Below are 21,404 nucleotides of genomic sequence, written 5' to 3'. Positions count from 1 at the left end.
GACGTGGTGAGTCATGCCCGGCCACTGACTGTGTTTTTCGTAAAGATGATTAGTTAGAGCTATGATCTCAAATATTGGTCCTGATCTTATCTGTATTCAAGTTCAGATTGGTTGATTTTTTATTTTTATTTTTTTTATTTAGTGTTAAATAATAATTTAAGAAGAATGAAATGAAAAGGATTAATTTTTTTTTTTTTTTATATATTATCATATAATGAATATATTTTTGTTGTGAGTTTTTTGTTTAAATAATAATAAAAAATTATCGATATAATATAAAAATGAAGTAAGATTTGAAATTTTTTGTGAGAAAAGTGCTAAGAAAATTGTTTGGTAATAATTTTGAAAAGATGTTATTATTATTATTTTTTTTTTTTGGAAGGAATGAAAATATGAGGAGAGAGAAGTTAATTTTTTTCTTTCTTAGGTAATTCAGTTGCTTATAAGGTGTTAGCATCCGCAGTTAGAATAATATTAATTAGCAATAGTTATGGAATTATCTTTATTTAGATTTTCCCTTGCATCAAGAGGTATCAAAGCAGGCATTATTCTATTCAATGTCCTACCTAAGCAATGATACCAACCTCTCCAACCATGTTGCTTGTAGGAGAGGGTTTTTCGGGAGCCAAATTTATGAGGTATTCGAGCTGCTTTATCCGGATTTGAGGGCCAACCGACATAATGGTAATGACCCCTTTAACAACGTAGATCGTGAAAGGGAGGTTATCTCGAGGGCTAAATTCCTGGAATTCCAACAAGAGCCGCAACAAGTGTTACACAAAATGAGGGATGCTCTCATTAGATTGATGGGAAAACTAGTTCAGTTTCCTTATGTTGACAGGTTCCTTGATGATGACGTAAGTCGCATTTGACCTATTTGTAGCCATATTCACGAATCTATAAATATGCACCCTGCTTATGAAGAGAATATCAATTCGGAGAAAATGATGTAGGTGCTTTAAATTTGGTCAAAAAAGTGGAGTTATTGTCAGAGAAACAAACTATGTTCATTGACATATCTAGACATCTTAGAGAACATATACTCCCTAGAGTCCATCATGTCCGGACATCATTTTCCATGTTCAAACATTAGTTACAATACATGTCTTCTTGAATAAATCATCAATGCCTTCACTTGTAGACCTAAGTACACAACTTCCCGATCCCCAATTAAATGAAAACAATGTTTTGGACATTGTTGGGTCATGGATCAGCTTCATAAGGCCCAACGAGCCTTGAACCCAAGATTCCGCAAGTATGCAAACTTGCCAAGGCCTCGGACGGCTTAGCCCGATGAGGTCTTGAACGCCTAGTTCGAGACTCAACTCATGGGCCGAAATAGTCAATGGCCGAAGGACATGTCGATCATTCTACCGTGGGGATGTATTTATATTATATTAAGTCAGATGATCTTATCCTACGATTGATAAGATCATATACTCGTTATCGATATATCAATTATCCCTATATAAATGGGATAGGCCATCATTCAAATTAGAAAAGATCATCTATATCGATCAAGATGCATAATAGCTGTCAGCACCTGAGCTGTGCATATGTGATCGAGTACTACTTGGACATCCTGGCCTAACGTCACACGGAAGCTGTATCACTTATCCCGTGATCTTAGGTTACTAAGATCACGGAGCAGCTAACAAACCCATCTCTTTCTCAAATACATACACAGCAGATATTAAGGGATAGAGATCCGAGACGTGCAGGAAATCAAACTCCTTTCATGCCTATAAATAAAAGTCACCTATCAGTGCTAAGGTAATCTCAACTCTTGCTATCCCAGTTTTATTGTTGCTTACATCTTTTCTCTCTCTCAAATCACTGACTTAGGCATCGAAGTATCCCCGCTCGGAGACCACCGGGGAATCTAATCCTATTGTTTGCTCTTGTGTGAAGGCCCGACGCATTCTCAGACATTGCGATACCACCCGGAGAGTGTGCCACGTCCATCCTCAGAAAACTGTGCATCAACAGTTTGGCACCGTTTGTGGGAAGCGATTTTCATCAGTTCCTGACATCAATCCGAAATGGTGAATACACGTGCAACACATTCTCCGCCGGAAGGCCGAGCCGAGCTGCTCAGTGCAGTTGCAACGCCTCCTGACCTCGCTGAGTTCATGAGGCAGATGACTGCCTCCATGGATGCATTGGAGAAGTAGAACGACGAGCTTGCTACCAAGCTCACGGCTGCTGAAGGCCGTAATGGCCGAAGGGAGCGTGAGCGAGAAGAAAGGTGGGAGAAGGAGCGCGAAGAAAGGCGTGAGAGGGAGAGACGAGAACTCATCCGCCAAGGCAAGCAGGTCCATGAAGGTAGTACAAGTTCGGTTCATGGCAACCGTCATACCACGATCCAGAATGAGGGTCATCACGAGAGATCCCGCGCTGAGAGGTCTCATCCCGAGAGACCTCACCATGACAAGTCTCATCATGAGAGACATCTCGGAAGGTCTCATCGTGACCGATCTCATTGTGAAAGATCCCACACTCGCCATAACGAGACCGATGTAAGTGTTGAGCTAGGAGATTTGAAGAGGAAGTACACGGAGATGGCTGACAAGATGGCTAATGGGGAGAACGGGTTAATGGCGGAAGAGCTCATGGAGAACACTAACTTACCTTGCACAGATAGGGTTATGAACTTCCCCTTGCCCGACAAGTTCAAAATGCCTCATATAAACAAATATGGCGGCAATGGAGGCCCTACGGAGCATATGGAAAGACTTTAAGCACACTTCATCCTCCATGATACCCTAGATGAGATCTTATACCGGGCGTTTCCATTAACTTTGGCAGGAGCAGCTAAATAGTGGTTTTCAAGACTCCCTGCCAAGTCTGTGAATAACTTTAAATCCTTGGGATGTCTCTTTTTTAGCCAATTTTTGCCCACTCGGAAAAGGAAGAAGAGCTCAGCTTACCTGCTTTCTCTGGTTCAAGGGAAGGATGAGTCCCTAAAAGACTTCATGCTCAGGTTTAATAAGGAGAAGTTGACAGTAGAAAATCCAAGTGAGCAAATGGTACTCGACAAAATATTGCATGGGGTAAGAGCCGAGGGGAAATTGATGGCCGAGCTAGCAAAGAAGTCTACATTGGTGACTCTTCGTCAATTTTTGAACAAAGTAGAAGAGTACATCAATCAGGAGGAGACTGTTGTGGCCCTGATGAAGTCCCAAGAGAAGGCGACTCGGCAAGATGGGGGTAGTGCGAGGGCAACACCAATAAGCTCCGGGAAAAAGTAAGAGAAAAACCGGAAGCAGCAGGACAAAAAAACCCTCAAACCAATGAACGATTCTCTGCGAAAATTTATCAAGTTCGCCCCATGGAACACTAGTATGACCAAGGTGTTGATGGAGATCAGAAGAGACCCTAACTTCAAATGGCCAACAAGACTGAAGGGTCCCTTGCTGAAGCGAGACCACACAAAGTTTTGCCACTATCTTAATGAAGTTGGCCACCTGACCGAGGAGTGTGTATCTCTGTGTCAGGAGATAGAATCCTTCATCAGGAATGGTAAATTGGTGAGGTTCCTAGCAGGCAAGAGGGCTAGAAGAAGGAATCCTCAGCAACCCCTATTGCTTGAGGGAAACCGAGAAGCTATCGGGGGCCAAGACCAGAGGCAAAGGCAGGATAACGATCCAAGAGATGATCGATATGATGAACCGATGCATAATCAGCAGACTAAACCGAGGAATGATTGGGATGCGCATCCTCCACCTCGGAATCATGATGTAGTGGGAGAAATTCTTACCATCTCAGGAGGAATAGTTGGTAAATGAGAGTCTAACTCAGCCAGAAAAGCCCACTCCAGGAGGGTGCAGACAGAAGAGGTTCTCTTTCTTGAAAGGCCTTAAAGCGAGAGTCCATGGTCTTATCATTCTCCGAAGAAGATGCGAAGGGAATAATGCTGCCCCACGACGATGCATTGGTGGTAACGGTGACAGTGGCCAACCATGTGCTCCATCGGATCTTAGTGGACAATGGAAGCTCAGCTGACATCTTCTATTGGTCAGTTTTCAAACAAATTGGTATTGATCGCAGCAGGATCAAACCATTCGGTTCTCCCTTAGTCGGATTTACGAGAGAGCAAGTCCAACCTATTGGGATTATCTCACTTCCTGTAACAGCAGGAATAGCTCTCAGGCAGTCAACTATCATGGTAGACTTCTTGGTGGTCAACCGACCGTCTACTTGCAACATAATCAGTCAGCCAACCTTGAATAAGTTGAAAGCTGTAACTTCAACCTACCACCTAAAGATGAAGTTTTCGATAGAAGAAGGAGTCGGATAGGTCAAGGGTGACTAGACTACAGCAAGGAAGTGTTACATCACTTCCCTAAAGAAGCCTTCGAAAGCCACACCTTTAACGGTTAGTACCCTGGGAAGCAGAAAGGAAGGTGAACCGAAAGGCGAACCTGCCGAGCTACTAGAAGATGTGACGATAGCAAACGGCAAAGTAGTGAAGATTGGATCTCAACTCTCCTCGGAGGTCCGAGAAGGCCTCGTCACTTTTCTAAAAGAGAACCAAGAAGTATTTGCGTGGACACATGAAGACACGCCAGGCATTAGCCCTAAAGATGTACTTCACCAACTCAATGTGGATTCGAGTATGAAACTGGTGAAGCAAAAGAGAAGAAAATTTGCTCCTGAGCGAAATATGGCAATAGCCGAAGAGGTGGAGAAGCTGCTTAGAGCTCGGTTTATTGAAGAAGTGCATTATTCCGATTGGTTAGCCAATGTAGTATTGGTCAAGAAATCCAATGGGAAGTGGAAAATGTCTGTAAACTTCACCGACCTTAACAAAGCTTGTCTGAAAGATAGCTTTCCTTTGCCCCTCATTGATGCATTGGTTGACTCAACACCTGGATACGGATTGCTCAGCTTTATGGATGCCTTTTCCGGTTACAACCAAATCTGCATGCATCCGGAATATAAAGAAAAAACTACGTTTATTACAAACTGATGCCTCTACTGTTATAAGGTCATGCCCTTCGGACTGAAAAATACAGGGGCAACATACCAGAGACTGGTAAACAAGATGTTCCGAGAATAGATCGTGCGGAACATGGAAGTTTATGTGAATGACATGCTAGTCAAAAGCGTGTTACCACAGAACCACACGGCTGGCCTGCAGGAAACGTTCGAGACATTGAAGAGATATGGAATGAAGCTGAATTCGACGAAGCCCGTATACTTTATCGGCCAAGCATTGAAAGGGGCCGAGGAGAGATACTCTCAAATGGAAAAGCTTGTCTTCGCTCCTACCATAGCGTCAAGAAAACTCCAGCCATACTTTCAAGCTCACACGATAAGGGTTTCACCGAAAACCCTCTTAAAAAAGTGCGTTACAAACTAGATTTATCCGGAAGATTGGCTAATTGGGCAATCGCACTTGGAGAGTTTGACATTGAATTCCTTCCTCGAAACTCCATCAAGGGTCAGGCATTGGCAGACTTTTTGGCAGAATTTACTAATATGCTAGATGCAGAACAATGGCCGAGGGACGAGACTTGGGTAATTTCTGTGGATGGGTCATCCATAAAAAGGCATGGTAGAGCCGGAGAGATACTAATCACCCTAGAAGGTGAAGAGCTGCGTAGTTCCATAAAGTTGGAGTTCAAAACTAACAACAATGAAGCCGAATACGAGGCGGTGATAGCTGGACTCGGCTTGGCCCGAGAGATGGGAGCTGAGTTTATTGAGCTACGAAGCGACTCTCAATTGATTGTCAGACATATCCAAGGGGAATTCGAAGCCAAGGGGGACAAAATGAAGCTGTACTTATCAAAAGTACAGGACTTGCAGAATTCTTTCAAAATGTTCTGCATTGTAAAAATCCCAAGGGAAGAAAACGAAAGAGCGGACCATCTCGCTCGGATAGCATCGACAGGGGAATCCATGGGAGAATCTGAAGAAATAGTCCAAACGCTATCCCAGCCTACCATAACCGAGGTGGTCTCGGTCTCAACAGCAGAGGCAGTACCGGATTGGCAAAAGGAAGTGGTGGAATATCTGGAGAGAGGAATTCTCCCATCAGGAAAGAAATCGGCTATCTAGCTAAGGAAAAAAGTTGCCAGATTTACCATGGTAAATGGAACCTTATACAAATGAGGTTTTATGTTACCACTTCTGAAGTGCGTCTCCAAAGAAGAAGGTAATTATATCCTTCGTGAGATTCATGAAGGTATCTGTGGGAGTCCTTTAGGCACAAGGATGTTGGCATATATGGCAGTTCGAGCAGGCTTTTATTAGCCTAACATGACCTGAGACTCGGTGGAAATGATCAGAAATTGCGACAAATGACAATGTTTTGCTAACATTGCTAAGCAACCCCCGGAGGAGTTAAGCTTGGTCTCCTCACCATGGCCCTTCTCGCAATGGGGGATAGATATAGTGGAACCATTACCTCGTCGAAAGGAGGTGTTCGATTTGTAATAGTAGCTGTGGATTATTTTACGAAGTGGGTAGAAGTGAAGGCCCTAGTGAATATAATAGCTAAAAGCATAGAGAAATTTTTATGGAAGAATGTCATCTGTCGCTATGGCATTCCACATGCATTCGTCACAGACAATGGAAAGTAATTAGACTGCGATTCATTCAGAGAATGGTGTGTTAAACTCCATATAAGGAACTACTTCTCATCCCTTGGGCACCCCCAGGCTAACGGGCAAGTAGAAATCACTAACAAGACAATCTTCAAACTTTTGAAGAAGAAACTTGGTGATCGAAAGGGAGATTGGGCTGAAGATCTTCTGGAGGTGTTGTGGGCATATCAAACTACCAAAAGAACTCTGACCGAGGAGACTCTTTATGCTTTGGCTTTCAGAACCGAGGAGGTTATTCTTGCCGAAGTGGGCTCGGGTAGTTTCCAAGTAGAAACCTTCCCGCCTGAAACTAATGATGAAGGCTTACAACTACATCTGGATTTGCTACAAGAGAAATGAGACCAAGCCCAAGTTTCCATGTCAGCATACCAAGAAAGAGTAGCTCGATATTTCAATAGGAAGGTCAAGCGTCGAAGCTTCAAAGTTGGAGATCTGGTCTTGCGAAAAGTTACCATCACCACCAAAGATCCAACTGAGGGCAAGTTAGCTCCCAATTGGGAAGGACCTTACAAGGTGATCGATTGCCGAAGAGCGGGAGCATACTACATCAAGAACCTCAAAGGAAAGCCACTCCCCAAGCCATGGAACACCGAGCATCTTAAAAGTATTTTGTCTAAATTATTGTAGTTTCACAAAGGAGATTCATTTTTGTTTTATTCTTGTTTCTTTTATAAGTTTTATTTCATCAAATAAAAATCTCCTGAAATTACAATGACATTCAAAGTCTTAACAAAGTCAAAGAGATTATAACTCATCCTCCCAACAAAACCTTCAGACATGTATTCCGAAGGTAGTTAGAGGAAATCCCTTCAATTAAATCCTCAGACAGGTATTCTGAAGGTAGTTAAAGGAAATACACAGTTGAAGAGACTATAACTCATCCTCTCAACTAAACCCTCGGGCAAGCATTCTGAAGGTAGTTAGAGGAAATCCCCACAACTAAATCCTCAGACAGGTATTCTGAAGGTAGTCCGAAGGTAGTCAGAGGAAACACAGTCGAAGAGACTATAACTCATCCTCTCAACTAAACCCTCGGACAGGTATTCCGAAGGTAGTTAGAGGAAAATCACTAATCCTCAACTAACCCCTCGGACATGTATTCCGAAGGGAGTTAGAGGAGAGAACCAAGGATCCTCTCAACTAAACCCTAAGACAGGTATTCCGAAGGGAGTTAAAGGAGCCAAGGATCTCAACTTTGAGTTGCCTTAAAAGACGGTTACAAAATAAACATCTAAGTTTGGTTTAAAACTGATTACCCTTTTTTAAGTTATCTTCTAATTGCATATAAGGTTGTATAAACAATTATCTATTGCAAAGAAGTAAAAGAGTAAATTGTGAAACAAAATCTTTCATTAATATCTATAAAATGTAGAACTGATAAAATTTACAATTATTTCCCTTTAGGGTCAACATACTCATGGGCCTCAGTAGTGACAGGTGCATCTAGAGGACCTTGGGGCTCCACGGCTTCATCATTGCTAGAGGGCTTGTTTTCTTCCTCTAGTGTATAGCCAAACTTGAAGATCCCTTGGCGTCAGGCATTTGCTCCTACCTGAGCGATATGATCTGTTCTAGGGCCTCATAAGTAAAAGGAAGCTCATCGGCCTCCACTATGTCAAGGTCCACAGAACATGAAGGATCTTTGGCCCAAGATCGGAAGGTTTCGAAGCCAAAAGAGATCTTGTCCAGCCAAGCATTGTCGCGTGTTCAGGAGGCATAAGACAATTGCTTTCCATAGCTGCAGGCTTGGTCATCGTCTTCATGCAGTTGAAGCTCGGCCTTCTTGAGCTTCTCTTTATAAAACTTCCTCCTCTCCTAGGCCACCATCCGAGCTGAGCAGGCCTCCTCAGCTATTGTCCTCTGGACATCCATCTTGGCCTGGGCTTCTCTGGATTGTCTTAGAACCTCAGCGAGCCTCTCTTCAAGCTGATTTTGATCCTCATTTATTATGGAGTTTTCTTCTTAGAGCTGACCCTTCTTATCTCGAAGAGTCTTCAGCTCAGCGGACAGATTCGAGAGCTTCTTATCTGCTGCAGACCGAGCAGCTTCAGCCTCGGCAGCTTTGGATTGAATCTAAGATTGCTGCTGACCGATAGCTAGCAATTCCATATCCTGTTGGGAGATAACTCCCCTTAGCCTCACATTTTCGGCCTCAGACTTCGACAATTTTTGCTCCTACTCTGCAAGCTTAACTTTTAAGGTGTTGGACTTCTCGGCCGAGTTCTGCATGAATTTTCTGAAGTCATAGTACAGGAACAACGACCTCGTCATGCTCTAAAACAAATAGAAGAGTTAGAATACACAAAACTCTGCAAAATAGTTAAAAGAAAATAACACTTACGACAAGCTAGTAGTAGAGGAAGGACTCCGCCATGCCTTGGGCGATATGATCACGCTGGCCAGTCAGCTGCTCATGGGGGATCAGACCCACCAAAGCAAACAAGGGATTCCCCGTGAGGTCACTCCCAGGTCTGGTAAGGGGGTAGCCAACCGACCACTCGACGCCGGAGGGTTGCACCTTAGAATCGCTCGAAGCAGTGTTGCCACGAGCTTCGGATTTCGAGCATCAGGAGTAGTCATAGCCTAAGAACCATTCGGACCAGGTCTGTGAGCTAGCATCGGCCTGCACCTCATCATGTGCCTCGTTAACCAAGGGACTTACCGACGTTGCCACATGAGCCACAGCATCGACCGACCATGTCTCAGCAGCTGCAGGCTCAGGCCTCTCGTCCTCATTCCCTACCGAAGAGTCCGAATACGCCTCCATCTCAACCTCCTCCAAAATACGCTTGATGTTTGGGCTTGAGTGGACTAGAGTAACCGACTCTACAACAATTATAGGAGTCGGGACATCGATGGGCTCGACTAAGGGGACCGCCAAAAGTGGAGCAGCAGAGATGGGCCAGCGATACGCACTGGCCAGATGAATGACAGGCTTTAGGTCCCCCTTTCTTCGGGTAGCAAGGAGTTGGGAAACCGTTTGTTTACCTGCCTCAAAAGGATCTTGAGGCCCTGTCGGTTTGGCCACCTTGGCTCTCTTGAGCATTGGTTGCTCAACTTCCTCAGGCTCATCAACGAGCCTCAAGCGGGAGTCTTCAAGGGTTCACTTGCCAGACGCTTGCCCTTCTTCTTCATAGGCGCCTTCTTCGCATCCCTCTTAATCGGCCTCACACCTTCGATTGCCATACCCTTCGTAGCAGGAATTGCCCTCTTCACGGCCTTGAACGCCATACCCTTCATCGTAGTCTGTTTCTGTGCGACCTCGAGCGCCACATCTCTCGGTCTCTTCTGTCTATCAAGACCGACCCCAGGATAGTATAGGTAATGGTTCAGCTTGGTCGTAGTGACCAAAGTCCTGAACAAAGTGGCACCCTCATGTTCTCGGACCTAGGCCATGACCTTGTTCACTCGAGCGTGCTCCTCATAAGTCAGCACCGGCTTGACACCTGCACCTTCTACTGGAACGCTGGTTTCTCGAGGAACTCTTGGGCCTTCTACCTTCTCCGAAGGTCCAAACTCCCATTGTCCCAGAGCAAAAAAAAACTTTGTCTTCCATGCTCAATTACTAGTGTAAGTTTTCTCAAACTTTATCGATTTCCCTCGTCGGGCTTGGAAATTGTAAAGCGAGTCACTGCTAGGGTTCCTCGTGAACCTGTACACCGACAAGAACTCCTTGGCAGTGAGGAAATTCTATTCCCCTAAAGCTGTCAGCCACAGAACCACGCAGCCGAAGAAAGTCCACCAAGCATTGGGGACAATCTAATGAGGAGCCACGTTCAAAAGGCTCAATAAGTCTCGAATGAACCTCGAGAATGGTAGCCTGAGGCCTGCACGGAACATCTCCTCATACAAGCAGACTTCGTGCTCCTTGGTGCTCACTATGGCACCTTTTTGCTCATCATCTAACTGAAGTTTCACCATCTTCGGTATATAGCAGTCCAGCCTGACTTGCCTCTCATCCTTTGATGTCAAGGTGGTCTTCCACATGGCAGGATAAGAACCTCCACCGTCCGAGTCCGAGCCTCCTCCGTCACCCATGAGAAATAAAAATTCAAGATATAATGACCAAGGAATATGAGGGTGAAGGCTATGAATTAACAGGTGGGTAACAGACAGATGAAGGTGATCAAACCACAGCTTCAATGAACGGCAGCAACAGATCCAAATACTTGAGTATTGGACTGTGAGGATGAACGAATTGTTCACACGAAGGAAGACGAAGGGTTCGATTGACCGAAACCCAAAAGAATACTACTCTCAAATAGTAGTACTGAGGAAATAAATTAGAATGAAAGCAAGCCAGTTGGGGGGTTGGAAAAATTGCAAAGCTTTCACAAGCAACAGTTGCGTCTCAGAAAACCAGATGAAAGTAGAAAATGAAAAAGGAGAGAAAAAACCCCTTTTTATAGTGTGTCTAAGAAGACGAAGGGGCATCGACGCTTGAAACCCTAGACGACGCCTCGAAAACACGCGCATTGAGTGCCGCAGCAGACGCGTCTTATTACCTGCCAAATGATGACGCGTGGTAGCCGAAAGTACAACCATACCGATGCCGACACGTGGATGCGTACTTAACCATTCGAATCGACAGGCAGGTGAACCGACTGATCCTCGATCAAATCAACCGTCTCGACAGAAATCATAGGGAAAAAATCCCGCCAAAACTTGAAGTCCAAAATTCAAGTTTCTGCCTTGGAAGCCTCGGACATGCCACTTCTAGGAGTCGGACATCGGAAGACCGATCCATTCTTAAAGAACACAAAATTTCCATAGTCATCTAGACTAGGAAATTAGGGGATAACTGTTGGGTCATGGATCAGTTTCATAAGGCCCTGAACCCAGGATTCCGCGAGTATGCAGACCTGCCAAGGCCTCGGACGGCTTAGCCCGATGAGGTCTCGAACGCCTAGTCCGAGACTCAACTCATGGGCCGAAATAGTCAATGGCCGAAGGACAGGTCAGTCATTCTACCATGGGGATGTATTTATATTATATTAAGTCAGATAATCTTATCATACGATTGATAAGATCATATACTCGTTATCGATATATCAACTATCCCTATATAAATGGGATAGGCCATCCTTCAAATTAGAAAAGATCATCTATATCGATTAAGATGCATAACAGCTGTTAGCACATAAGCTATGCACATGTGACCGAATACTAATCGGACATCCTAACCTAACGTCACACGGAAGCTGTATCACTTATCCCGTGATCTTAGGTTACTAAGATCACAGAGTAGCTAACAAACCCCATCTCTTTCTCAAATACCTGCATAGCAGATACTAAGGGATAGGGATCCGAGATGTGCGGGAAATCAAACTCCTTTCATGCCTATAAATACAAGTCACCTATCAGTGCTAAGGTAATCGCAACTCTTGTTATTCTAGCTTTATTGTTGCTTACATCATTTCTCTCTCTCAAATCACTGACTTAGGCATTGGAGTATTCCCGCCGGGAGACTACCGGGGACTCTAATCCTATTGTTTGTTCTTATGTGAAGGCCCAACGCATCCTCGGACATCGCAATACCACCCAGAGAGTGTGCCAGGTCCATCCTCGAAAAACTATGCATCAACAGACATCAAATAAGTCAACACAAAAATATAACAAATATTTAATAAAACATGTTTTATTTTCCGGTGTTATTGTAGCCAACAAGTATTACCATTTCAAGTAAAACTGTCTCTCTTTTTTTTCACCTACCTATTGTGTTAAGTTTTAAAAATTGGCTCATTTCGGTAAATAGGACAAGGGTTGTAAACTTTGTATCACTTAAGTGGCTTGGTGTAAAAATTTAGGCTTAATTAGATGTGAAATTTGTGTACTACCATCAGCAAGATTGTCACCAACCGTCTTGACGTGAGTCATGATTCAAGAGTTCCAGAACCTACTCGAGAGGACTGTCAACAAACGTCCTGACACCAGGGACAGGAGGTGACCCAGTTGACTACTCGAGAGTTCCGTCACCAAAACCTTAAGTAGACCATTTTGATGCTACTTGTGGAAGATGCATTCCGAAGAGCTCTGTCACCAAGACGGTCTTGATACTGCTGAGCTGTCACTGAAGTTAGCGATAAAACCCTAGTGACAGTCCTAATGCTACTCAAAATCTTACAATAAAATGAAACCTTTTTTACACGTTGCAGCTAGGGATTTCCTTATCCTATTAAATTGAATGGGATTGTCATTGTGTAAGGTGTGAATCCTAAGCCTTAGAACCTTTTGAGAGGTTTCCTAGCTTCACCTTCGTGTTCCAAGAGAGCCATTGTTGAAAGTCATTAATGCTTTCCCTCTCTTAGACTTTGTTGTTCAAACAACACACCTTCATTAAACCATCAACCGCTTGAAGTCTACCAGTGGGTTGATAAGGAGGTCATATGAAGAAGATTGACCATTGAGGAGTTAAGAGTCTATTGAGGAGGCAAGAGAGGAATTTGCCGGCGTACAAAATCTTACAAAGAGGTTGTAAGTTTGCTATGTTTGTACTCTGAATTGTTTGCAGTGATTGAGTTCCTACATTTCGCTAGCCTCGAATGGTTATACAATATTTGAAGTGCTCAAAGGGTTCGCTTCATCACCAAAAGCATTGTGATGATTGTTGGGCGCATGTCCATTGGTAGTGGATGACTTCGCCAACCCTTTTGTCCCAATATTGCTGAAGGGACGAATTTTCACTTATATAAGACGAGACCATCCAAACCTTTAGCAGTAAGCAAATGAAAGATTATGCAATTAATCATTCTTTTTCATCCATGTCACTGCTGAACCACATTATCTTTGTCATTGACCATGTGGGCTCTCTTGTCCTTTTTGTGAGATTTTGTACACCAACTCATTTAATTGCAAGTTTTTAGTGTCTTGGTAGTCCTCAATTTACTAGCACGGTGTAGATCGGGATGAGGAAAATCTTTGGGTATTATTGTTTTTGTAAAATAGTACCTACAAACACATGAATTGAAAAATAATAATAATAATAATAATAATAATAATAAATAAATAAATAATTGTGTGGTGGTAACATAATTGTAAAATAGTACCAACTACCTACCAACAAACTGAAGGCCACATTGAAGTGGATACAGTGTAGAATTTTATAATAAAATGTAAAATGTAAGATAATATCAAAAATAAGAAAAGTAAAGAACACCAAAACTTGGAGTGATTCAGCCTTAGAGGTCTACGTTTACGACTAAAAAGAGCATGTTATTTATTTGAGGATAACTTCAATTAGGTTGTGGTGTAAACGGGGTGTTTTGCACCCTCTAATAAGAAGCATACCCTTCGGTCTGAAACATTATATATATACATATAACTTTTCAGACCAAATGTTTTCCCTTATCTTGGCAAAAAATCTCATTGACAAAACCACCGGAGCCACTGTCTTAGTTGATTTTGGAGACTTTAGTGTCGGAGGCTCAGAGGTGAGTAGCGGGTTTGGGTTAAAATGAATAGAAAAGTCAATGAAATTGATTTGAATTAAAAAGACGGTATTTTTATCTCCATTGTATTTGATGTTTTTACCTGATACGTTAATTTCTAGTAAAAGCTATAAAAGAGAGTTTTACACGGCCTCCATAGAAATGACTCTCATAGGGAAAAAAATGTAGTAGGTGAAGTAGGTTAGAAAAGATACTCAAATCCTAGATATATGATTATAGACATACAACAATGATAGATACCTAAAAAAAAAAAATACGTCTTTTTTTGCAAACTACTTAAATTTATGGACTCATGTGAATCCCACAAAATTCAATGGTAGATTCAACAATTCACCCTATAAAAATGGTTAAAAGATAGTACAATTTGTGTTGGAGAGTAGAGTAGGTTGAGGGAATCGTAAAAAAGAGTCTTGATCTAAAATTATTTGGTCCATTTTTATTATTTTTATCCAACTCAAGTTTAGTTTGATTTGGTCCTCTGCCTGCGCAAAAGAAATGATCATCAAACCATATCTAGGCCCCCGAGTTTTTCTTCACTTGCACTCAAAGAAGAATAAAAATGAAGCAAAAGCAGCTGCTACTCCGACTCTGAAAATCACCATCCTCCTAATAAGTTGCACCTTCCTTTTCCATCATTTTCAGCAACCTCCTTAATAACCCACGTCTCTCCCACCCCTTCCATCAGCAACACAAGGCATTCTCTCTCTCTTGTTCGCTCAACCAAAATGGAGGCAAAATGGTTTCTGTTTCTGACAATGGCATTGATTTTAGCGCTTGTCAATGGCGATGATGAGGCTTCTGTCAGTTCTGTGAAGCCGGTGGTGAAGACAGTGAAGGGCCAAAAGGTGTGTCAAAAAGGGTGGGAGTGTAAAAGGTTCTCCAAGTTCTGCTGTAACGAAACCGTTTCTGACTACTTCCAGACGTACCAGTTCGAGAACCTCTTCTCCAAGCGCAACACCCCTGTGGCGCATGCCGTGGGCTTCTGGGATTACCGTTCTTTTATCACCGCCGCTGCTGAATACCAACCCGATGGCTTTGGCACCACCGGCGGGAAGTTCAGCGGGATGAAGGAAGTTGCAGCTTTTCTAGGCCATGTTGGCAGCAAAACCTCCTGTGAGTTTTTTAAACCATTTGCTTTTATGGGGATTTAAGGCGGATAAATATTAATTACTTATATATTTTAATTCCTGATAAATTTTCAGGCGGATATGGAGTGGCGACTGGAGGGCCTCTGGCCTGGGGTTTATGCTACAGCAAGGAACTCAGCCCTGAATCCGATTACTGCGATGATTACTACAAACTCACTTATCCTTGCGCTCCTGGAGCTGCATACTATGGCCGTGGCGCCCTTCCTATCTATTGGTATGCATAATGAACCTCTCTAATCTCGTATTGAAAGTATGATTTTAAATCAAATCACAGAAACGGTATCTTTTAAGAGTGCGTTTTTTAAAATCGCAAGAGTTAGAAATTACAAAACCGAACGGACCTTAATGTGTAACCTTATCCTAATCAAGTAATAAGCAGTCCTATAGAAATATTTGAGTTTGTGTTAAAGAAATCTCAAAATGAGATTTTGGTTGCATCAGGAACTACAACTATGGAAAAACAGGGGAAGCCCTGAAGGTGGATTTGTTGAACCATCCAGAATACATAGAACAGAATGCTACCCTGGCGTTCCACGCAGCAATTTGGAAGTGGATGACGCCAGAGAAGAAGCACCAACCATCAGCCCACGATGCCTTTGTTGGGAACTGGAAACCCACCAAGAATGACACATTGGGGAAGCGGGTTCCTGGGTTTGGCACCACCATGAATGTGCTTTATGGCGATGGTGTTTGCGGTCAGGGTGATAGTGATTCCATGAACAACATAATCTCCCATTACCTCTACTATCTTGATCTTATGGGTGTTGGCCGAGAGGAGGCAGGTCCTCATGATGTGCTCAGTTGTGCTGAGCAGGTTCCTTTCAACCCATCCTCTTCCTCCTCATCTACTTGAGCTTTGTTTGGTGAAGCATCAATAAGGGAAAGAAACTATAACAATCTGAGAAAGTACATAATCAATGATGTAAAGGTTGAAACATGAAAGAAGAAGAAGAAGAAAATATGCAGAGACTATTCAATTTTCGTCTGTGTGAAGATAAACTAGCCTAGATGTGGCTGCCCTTGGTTATTGTTGTGTAAATGTTGAGATATATTTTGCTTACAAATTTCCCTTGTCTTGTAACTATTGAAGGTGGACTTTATGAACCATTTTGTGGTAAATCAGCTGTGAAAATCTTATGAACCATTTAATCCTTCTTTTTGTTTAATAAGAAACAAAATGCCATTGTTTTTTGGCCTCTGAATTTCACACTGCTGACAATTCTAGGCCCCTCCTCCTGCACCTTGGTTTGAGGGTATCCTTAGTGAGAAAGGTGCACTATCACCCGTGATATAAGATTTCTCCATTATTCTGGTGAAAAAAAAAAAAAAACACTTTATTTAAAACAGGGACTCATCTTGATTGCCTAGGAGGAATAATGAAGAAAAATCTTAATACCCTCGATAGGAGGAACATGAGATAATAGTCCACTTATTTTCTTATTTAAATATCAGTATTTTATCCTAGTCAAATTTATATATTTTGATGCAACAACATGTATATTATAAGACAAGTAGCTTTCTTGATTGGTTAATTGGTCACATTTTATGGGGTGGAAGGAATGGATGGGAACAATTATGACGACATGAGATTTGACCATATAATCTATATCCCTATCATTAATTGCGTAAGTTTTGAGAAAGCCATAGGTATTAATTAGTAGAAGTGTCAATACATGCGCCAGTTTACCTAAGACGTGAGCGTTGATGCAAATTTTTAGACCACCGGAAATGTGTTTTTGGCCAAAAAAAAGGAAAAAGTTACTAGAAACTATTGGTTCGTTGACACCGTGGGAGCCTCTTTTAATAGGAAGCCCCTTGGGATGGTCATTTAGATACTTGTTACGTGACAGACATGTGACTATATGATTATTACCATGTAATAGGGTGACGTAGAGACTAAGCATATGATAATTATTAGGTAAATACAAACAGCACGCGGCGTGCAAAAATTTTTTTTTTTTTAAAAAAAAAAAAAAAAAAATTTTGTACGGGCGTGCCTTGCACGCCGCGTACTCTGTATCAGTACTCTAATTATTTATATATACACCGGTAGCCCAATTCTAAGTATTTTTCAATTAAAAAAATAAAAATTCCATTTTATTTTTTACTGTCCCACTACAAAAAATTAAGGAACATCGCCTTTGATTCGTATAATATACTTAATAATTCTATTTTTTTAATTTTTTGGATGAATAAAATTTTTTATAACAACACAACGATTACAAAATCCTTCCGGTGGAAAACCACTAGAACTCAAGTTGCCTCAAAGCAACTTACACTAACACCAATTATACAAAAAATAAATAATGTTGCACTTACTTCTAATTTTTTACACAATTTTTCTACACTCATAGGTAACTTTTAAAATCATCATTTGATACTTTAATAGTAAGCCATAAAGAGAAAGGATGCTTAGGGATAGATAAAGAGAACCATATGAACTTGTACCTACCAATCTTCCTATGAATAGCCTCCCAAGTATGTAGCATGCTAGGGTACATTTTTGTTCTTGGAGGAGGATTTGAATTAATGATCACCACTTCATGAGATGTGCAGCCAATTGAACTACCCATTGACGAAACAAACATGTATGCTTATATATAAATATTATGCACAACTTTACTATTTTTTTTAAAAAAAATAAAACAAAAAATAAAACCAAAAAATAAAACAAAAAAAAAAAACCCAAAAAAGAGGTACAAAGAAGGTTCAAAACACTATCAAAAGCCTATATACGGTTATCAACCGGGAGTTATTGGTTGTAATAAACGTTAACCGATAGTTATAAAATAACTACTAAATGCCTAAGCGGAGTGGTTATGGTTATTAAAATCTAATAACTGCCTTAGATGGTTGTGATTAGCGATTTTAGCTAATAACCACTAACCGTAACCGCTTGTACACTCTTAGTTTCACATATGTTTTAAATGAAAGCTTTATTCCATTCCTTCAAATTTTTCAACCCCAAACCTCCTTACCTCTTTGCGACACCGAATCCCAAGAAACTTTAGCTTCCGAGCAAACATCACTCCAATTCCATAAAAATTGGTTAAATTTTTGTTCCACTGATCTTATTACTTTCTTTGGTAAGATGAATTCTCAATTTGTTTTACTTTAAAAAACCATTTTAAGTCAATTGTTTTCATTCTTTAATTACTTAATTACATAAGTTCGGACTAGTCGGACTAGACCCTAACCTTTTTTTTTAGTACAAGCAAAGCACTACTTGACTACAAACACTTCAATACTCATAAATTTTAATTTTGAATTCTCTATTGATTCGAGTATAAAATAAAGAATTCTTTATTGATTGTAGCAAGGTAAGTGAAGCATGAAGGTTGTCTATGTAAAAAATAAAATAATGCCATTCGATCTCACGCACATACAATTAATGGTTATCTCTATTAATTACTCCTATATTTATGGTCAGATGCGGATCACATTTTTCTTTTGCTTTGTATTTTAAGTTTTTTTTCCCAAACTAATGTGAAATAATAATGAATTGATGATGTCATATTTCATGACCCATGCCACCTGCCATCATTTGACGCCATTTTAAGTGAAATAAAAATGAGTTTTTATTTTGTTTTATTTAACGGTGTACACAATTTTACATGGTGAATATATTACCATATTATTAAAAAATTTTAAATAACGTAACATTATATACACCCCGGTGGACCCAAGAATTTTTTCCTGGGTCCCGTTTAAATATATATATTATTAATTTAATGACAGATTCTCTGCTTTTTTCTTGGCTTGTGCAGTGTGTGCGCGTGCGTTTTGGTCGACAGCAGGAGGAGATCGAGGAAAGTAATGTTATTTTATTTTATTTATCTGTTTTTATTGTTTTTTAATGTATATTCGTTGTATCTTTTGAGGGGTTTATTATTATTTTAGGAAAAAATATTAGGGGGAAATTTTTTTTTTGGGTGGGGGGGGGGGGGGTTGGGGGGGTTTTGAACTTTGAAGGCCAGTTTTTGTGAGGGCCGTTCCATGTATAATTTTTTATTTTTTATTTTTTAAAAGGTTTTCAAAATTTTTGGGGTTACCAACATTCCTCACCCTTTAACATGGGTTTACTCCTGATATACACTGTTAGATAAAACAAAATAAAATTTTGACCGTAAAGGAATAAAGCCTGTTTATTCCCTTCATACTCTCTATATATTGATGTTTAAGTATAAGACATGTTACTATATTCTAATTTAAGTTTTTACCTCATATAGATTTGCAGGTTGTATAGTACTTAGGGTGCATTTATGATTGCGATTTCGTAAGAATAATTTATGTTTTTAAAAGATATCGCAAAAAATAAAGTGTTTGACAAATTTTGATTTAAAAATACTTAATCTAAAATAGGAACAAAATCTGTGATTCTATAAGCAGGTTATAGGGTGCTTATTTGAAGAAAAAAAAAATACAAATTTAAACCAAAATCACTATTTTGCATAACAAATATTTGATAAAAAAATATTTTTTAACATATTTTACCAAACGGCTTTTTGATTTTAAAAAGTATTAATTTTTAAAAGCGTAATTTTTAAAATCGCACTTATTGAAACCATAATTCTAAACGGACCCTAAATGTCCAAATAATGTCTGTCTGGGTAATTTTCTAAAGTTTATAATGATCATTCACCTCTTTATAACTAAGAGCGAATGAAAAAAGCACGGCGCGTGCTCAGTACGGCCGCTGCAAGTTTTTTTTTTTTTTGGCATTAAAATATTTTAAAAAAATATTTCCTTCACGGCATGCTGAATCACGGCTCTATAACTATTTGACAGCAAGTTGACAATTACTTTCTCAAGATCATTCACCTCTTTATAACTATTTGAACTATTTGACAGCAAGTTGACAATTACTTTCTCAAGGCTCTCAAGCATTTCCTTTCTGGGGCAAGGTCCTAGAAATTTCATGCAGAATCTGATTAATACGACGTTGTTTCACTTCAATCTAAAAGAGAAATACAGTTTTTCTACCTACTCTCCACGAATAGGACAAGATCTGTCTCTTTCAAACAAAAATAGATATTATTTATTTTATAGTTAATATATTTAAAATTAGTGTATATGAACTTAATGTTGGCATATCTTTTAAATTTGAGAAATGTTATTTAGTATTTTTTTTATTCTTATTTTTTTTTTAAAATTAACCATTAAATTTGTAGGATCCATACCTTTATTTATATGGATCCTACAATTTCAATCGTTAATTTTCAGAAGATGAGGACATTTCTCAATTAAATTTACATGTAGACATGCACTAACTTTAAATTATGAGGATCATATAATCATATTTCCTTCAAGCTAAACTCAATTTAAAATATTCCCCAATTAAAAGATTGCATTAATTTTCTCAAAAAGCTACCAACGATGTCCTCCCAAATGACAAAAGTACACCTTCATTTCAGGCAATCTCAATCGATTAGGCCGAACCATTTATTTGGCCAATTTTCTACAATTCTTAGGTAAAAAGGGAGGTGGGGAGGAGGGAGGGAGAGATAAATGCAAAATTAGTTTATATGTTTGGCCTAAATTGAAAATTGATCTATGTCATATCATGAACTCGGAGGCCCATGAGGTATAAAAAAAAAGTAAAAAATAAAAATAGTCTATAGAATCAAATTCCGTTAAAACATTTAATGGATTTCATTAAGTGTCATATTAACGCCAATAAAATAACATTTGTCTTAGTTAATAAAAAAATATAAATATATATAAAACTAAAAAAAATAAATTAATGATTTCTTTTAAATCTATAGGTGTCATGCCACCCTAGCAAATTTAGGGGTGGCTCGAGTCCACCCTCACCCTTTGGGGGTGCTCGCAGGCCAGTCATCCTTCCAATTTTTTTTCATTTAAAAAAAAAAATTAATGTTTTAGTTTTTTATGTTTGTATTTTTTAATTAAATTTGATACGTATTGTTATTTTATTAGGACTTACGTTGTCAAATGTTTTATCAAAATTTGACTCCATGAATTTATTTTATTTTTATTTTTTTGGGCGTAGACTTCTAAATTTATTTTGATATGATAAGAACTAATTTGTCAGAATTTATCCCAAAGAAAAAAAAAGTTTTAGCTGACTAGTCCAAACAAGCCGTGATCCTACGTGGCACGAACGGACCTGTGAGCAATCCAGAGCCGTCGGATCATACACACTCACAGTCTCCTAGGCGTCTATATAAACT

At 40.1% G+C, this 21,404-nt stretch overlaps 2 protein-coding genes across 2 annotated transcripts; both read left to right on the top strand.

Moving 5' to 3' along the window:
• The first annotated feature begins 3,874 nt into the window (after positions 1–3,874).
• On the top strand, positions 3,875–6,066 carry LOC132182235 (uncharacterized). The gene is made up of 3 exons (XM_088512778.1): positions 3,875–4,272; positions 4,399–4,910; positions 5,123–6,066. Exons 1-3 carry the CDS (start codon positions 3,875–3,877, stop codon positions 6,064–6,066), a joined length of 1,854 nt encoding a protein of 617 aa, XP_088368904.1.
• An 8,669-nt stretch (positions 6,067–14,735) lies between these two features.
• CTL2 (chitinase-like protein) lies at positions 14,736–16,332 on the top strand. The gene is made up of 3 exons (XM_059606668.2): positions 14,736–15,175; positions 15,265–15,424; positions 15,652–16,332. The coding sequence occupies exons 1-3, from the start codon at positions 14,788–14,790 to the stop codon at positions 16,061–16,063; spliced, it is 960 nt and encodes a 319-aa protein (XP_059462651.2). The 5' UTR covers positions 14,736–14,787; the 3' UTR covers positions 16,064–16,332.
• The last annotated feature ends 5,072 nt before the right edge of the window (positions 16,333–21,404 follow it).

Source organism: Corylus avellana, chromosome 2 (genome assembly GCF_965113065.1).
Source record: "Corylus avellana chromosome 2, dhCorAvel1.hap1.2, whole genome shotgun sequence".
NCBI classification, from domain to species: Eukaryota; Viridiplantae; Streptophyta; class Magnoliopsida; order Fagales; family Betulaceae; genus Corylus; species Corylus avellana.
The sequence above is the reverse complement of the archived record's forward strand: the minus strand, read 5'-3'. Positions and strand labels throughout refer to the sequence as shown.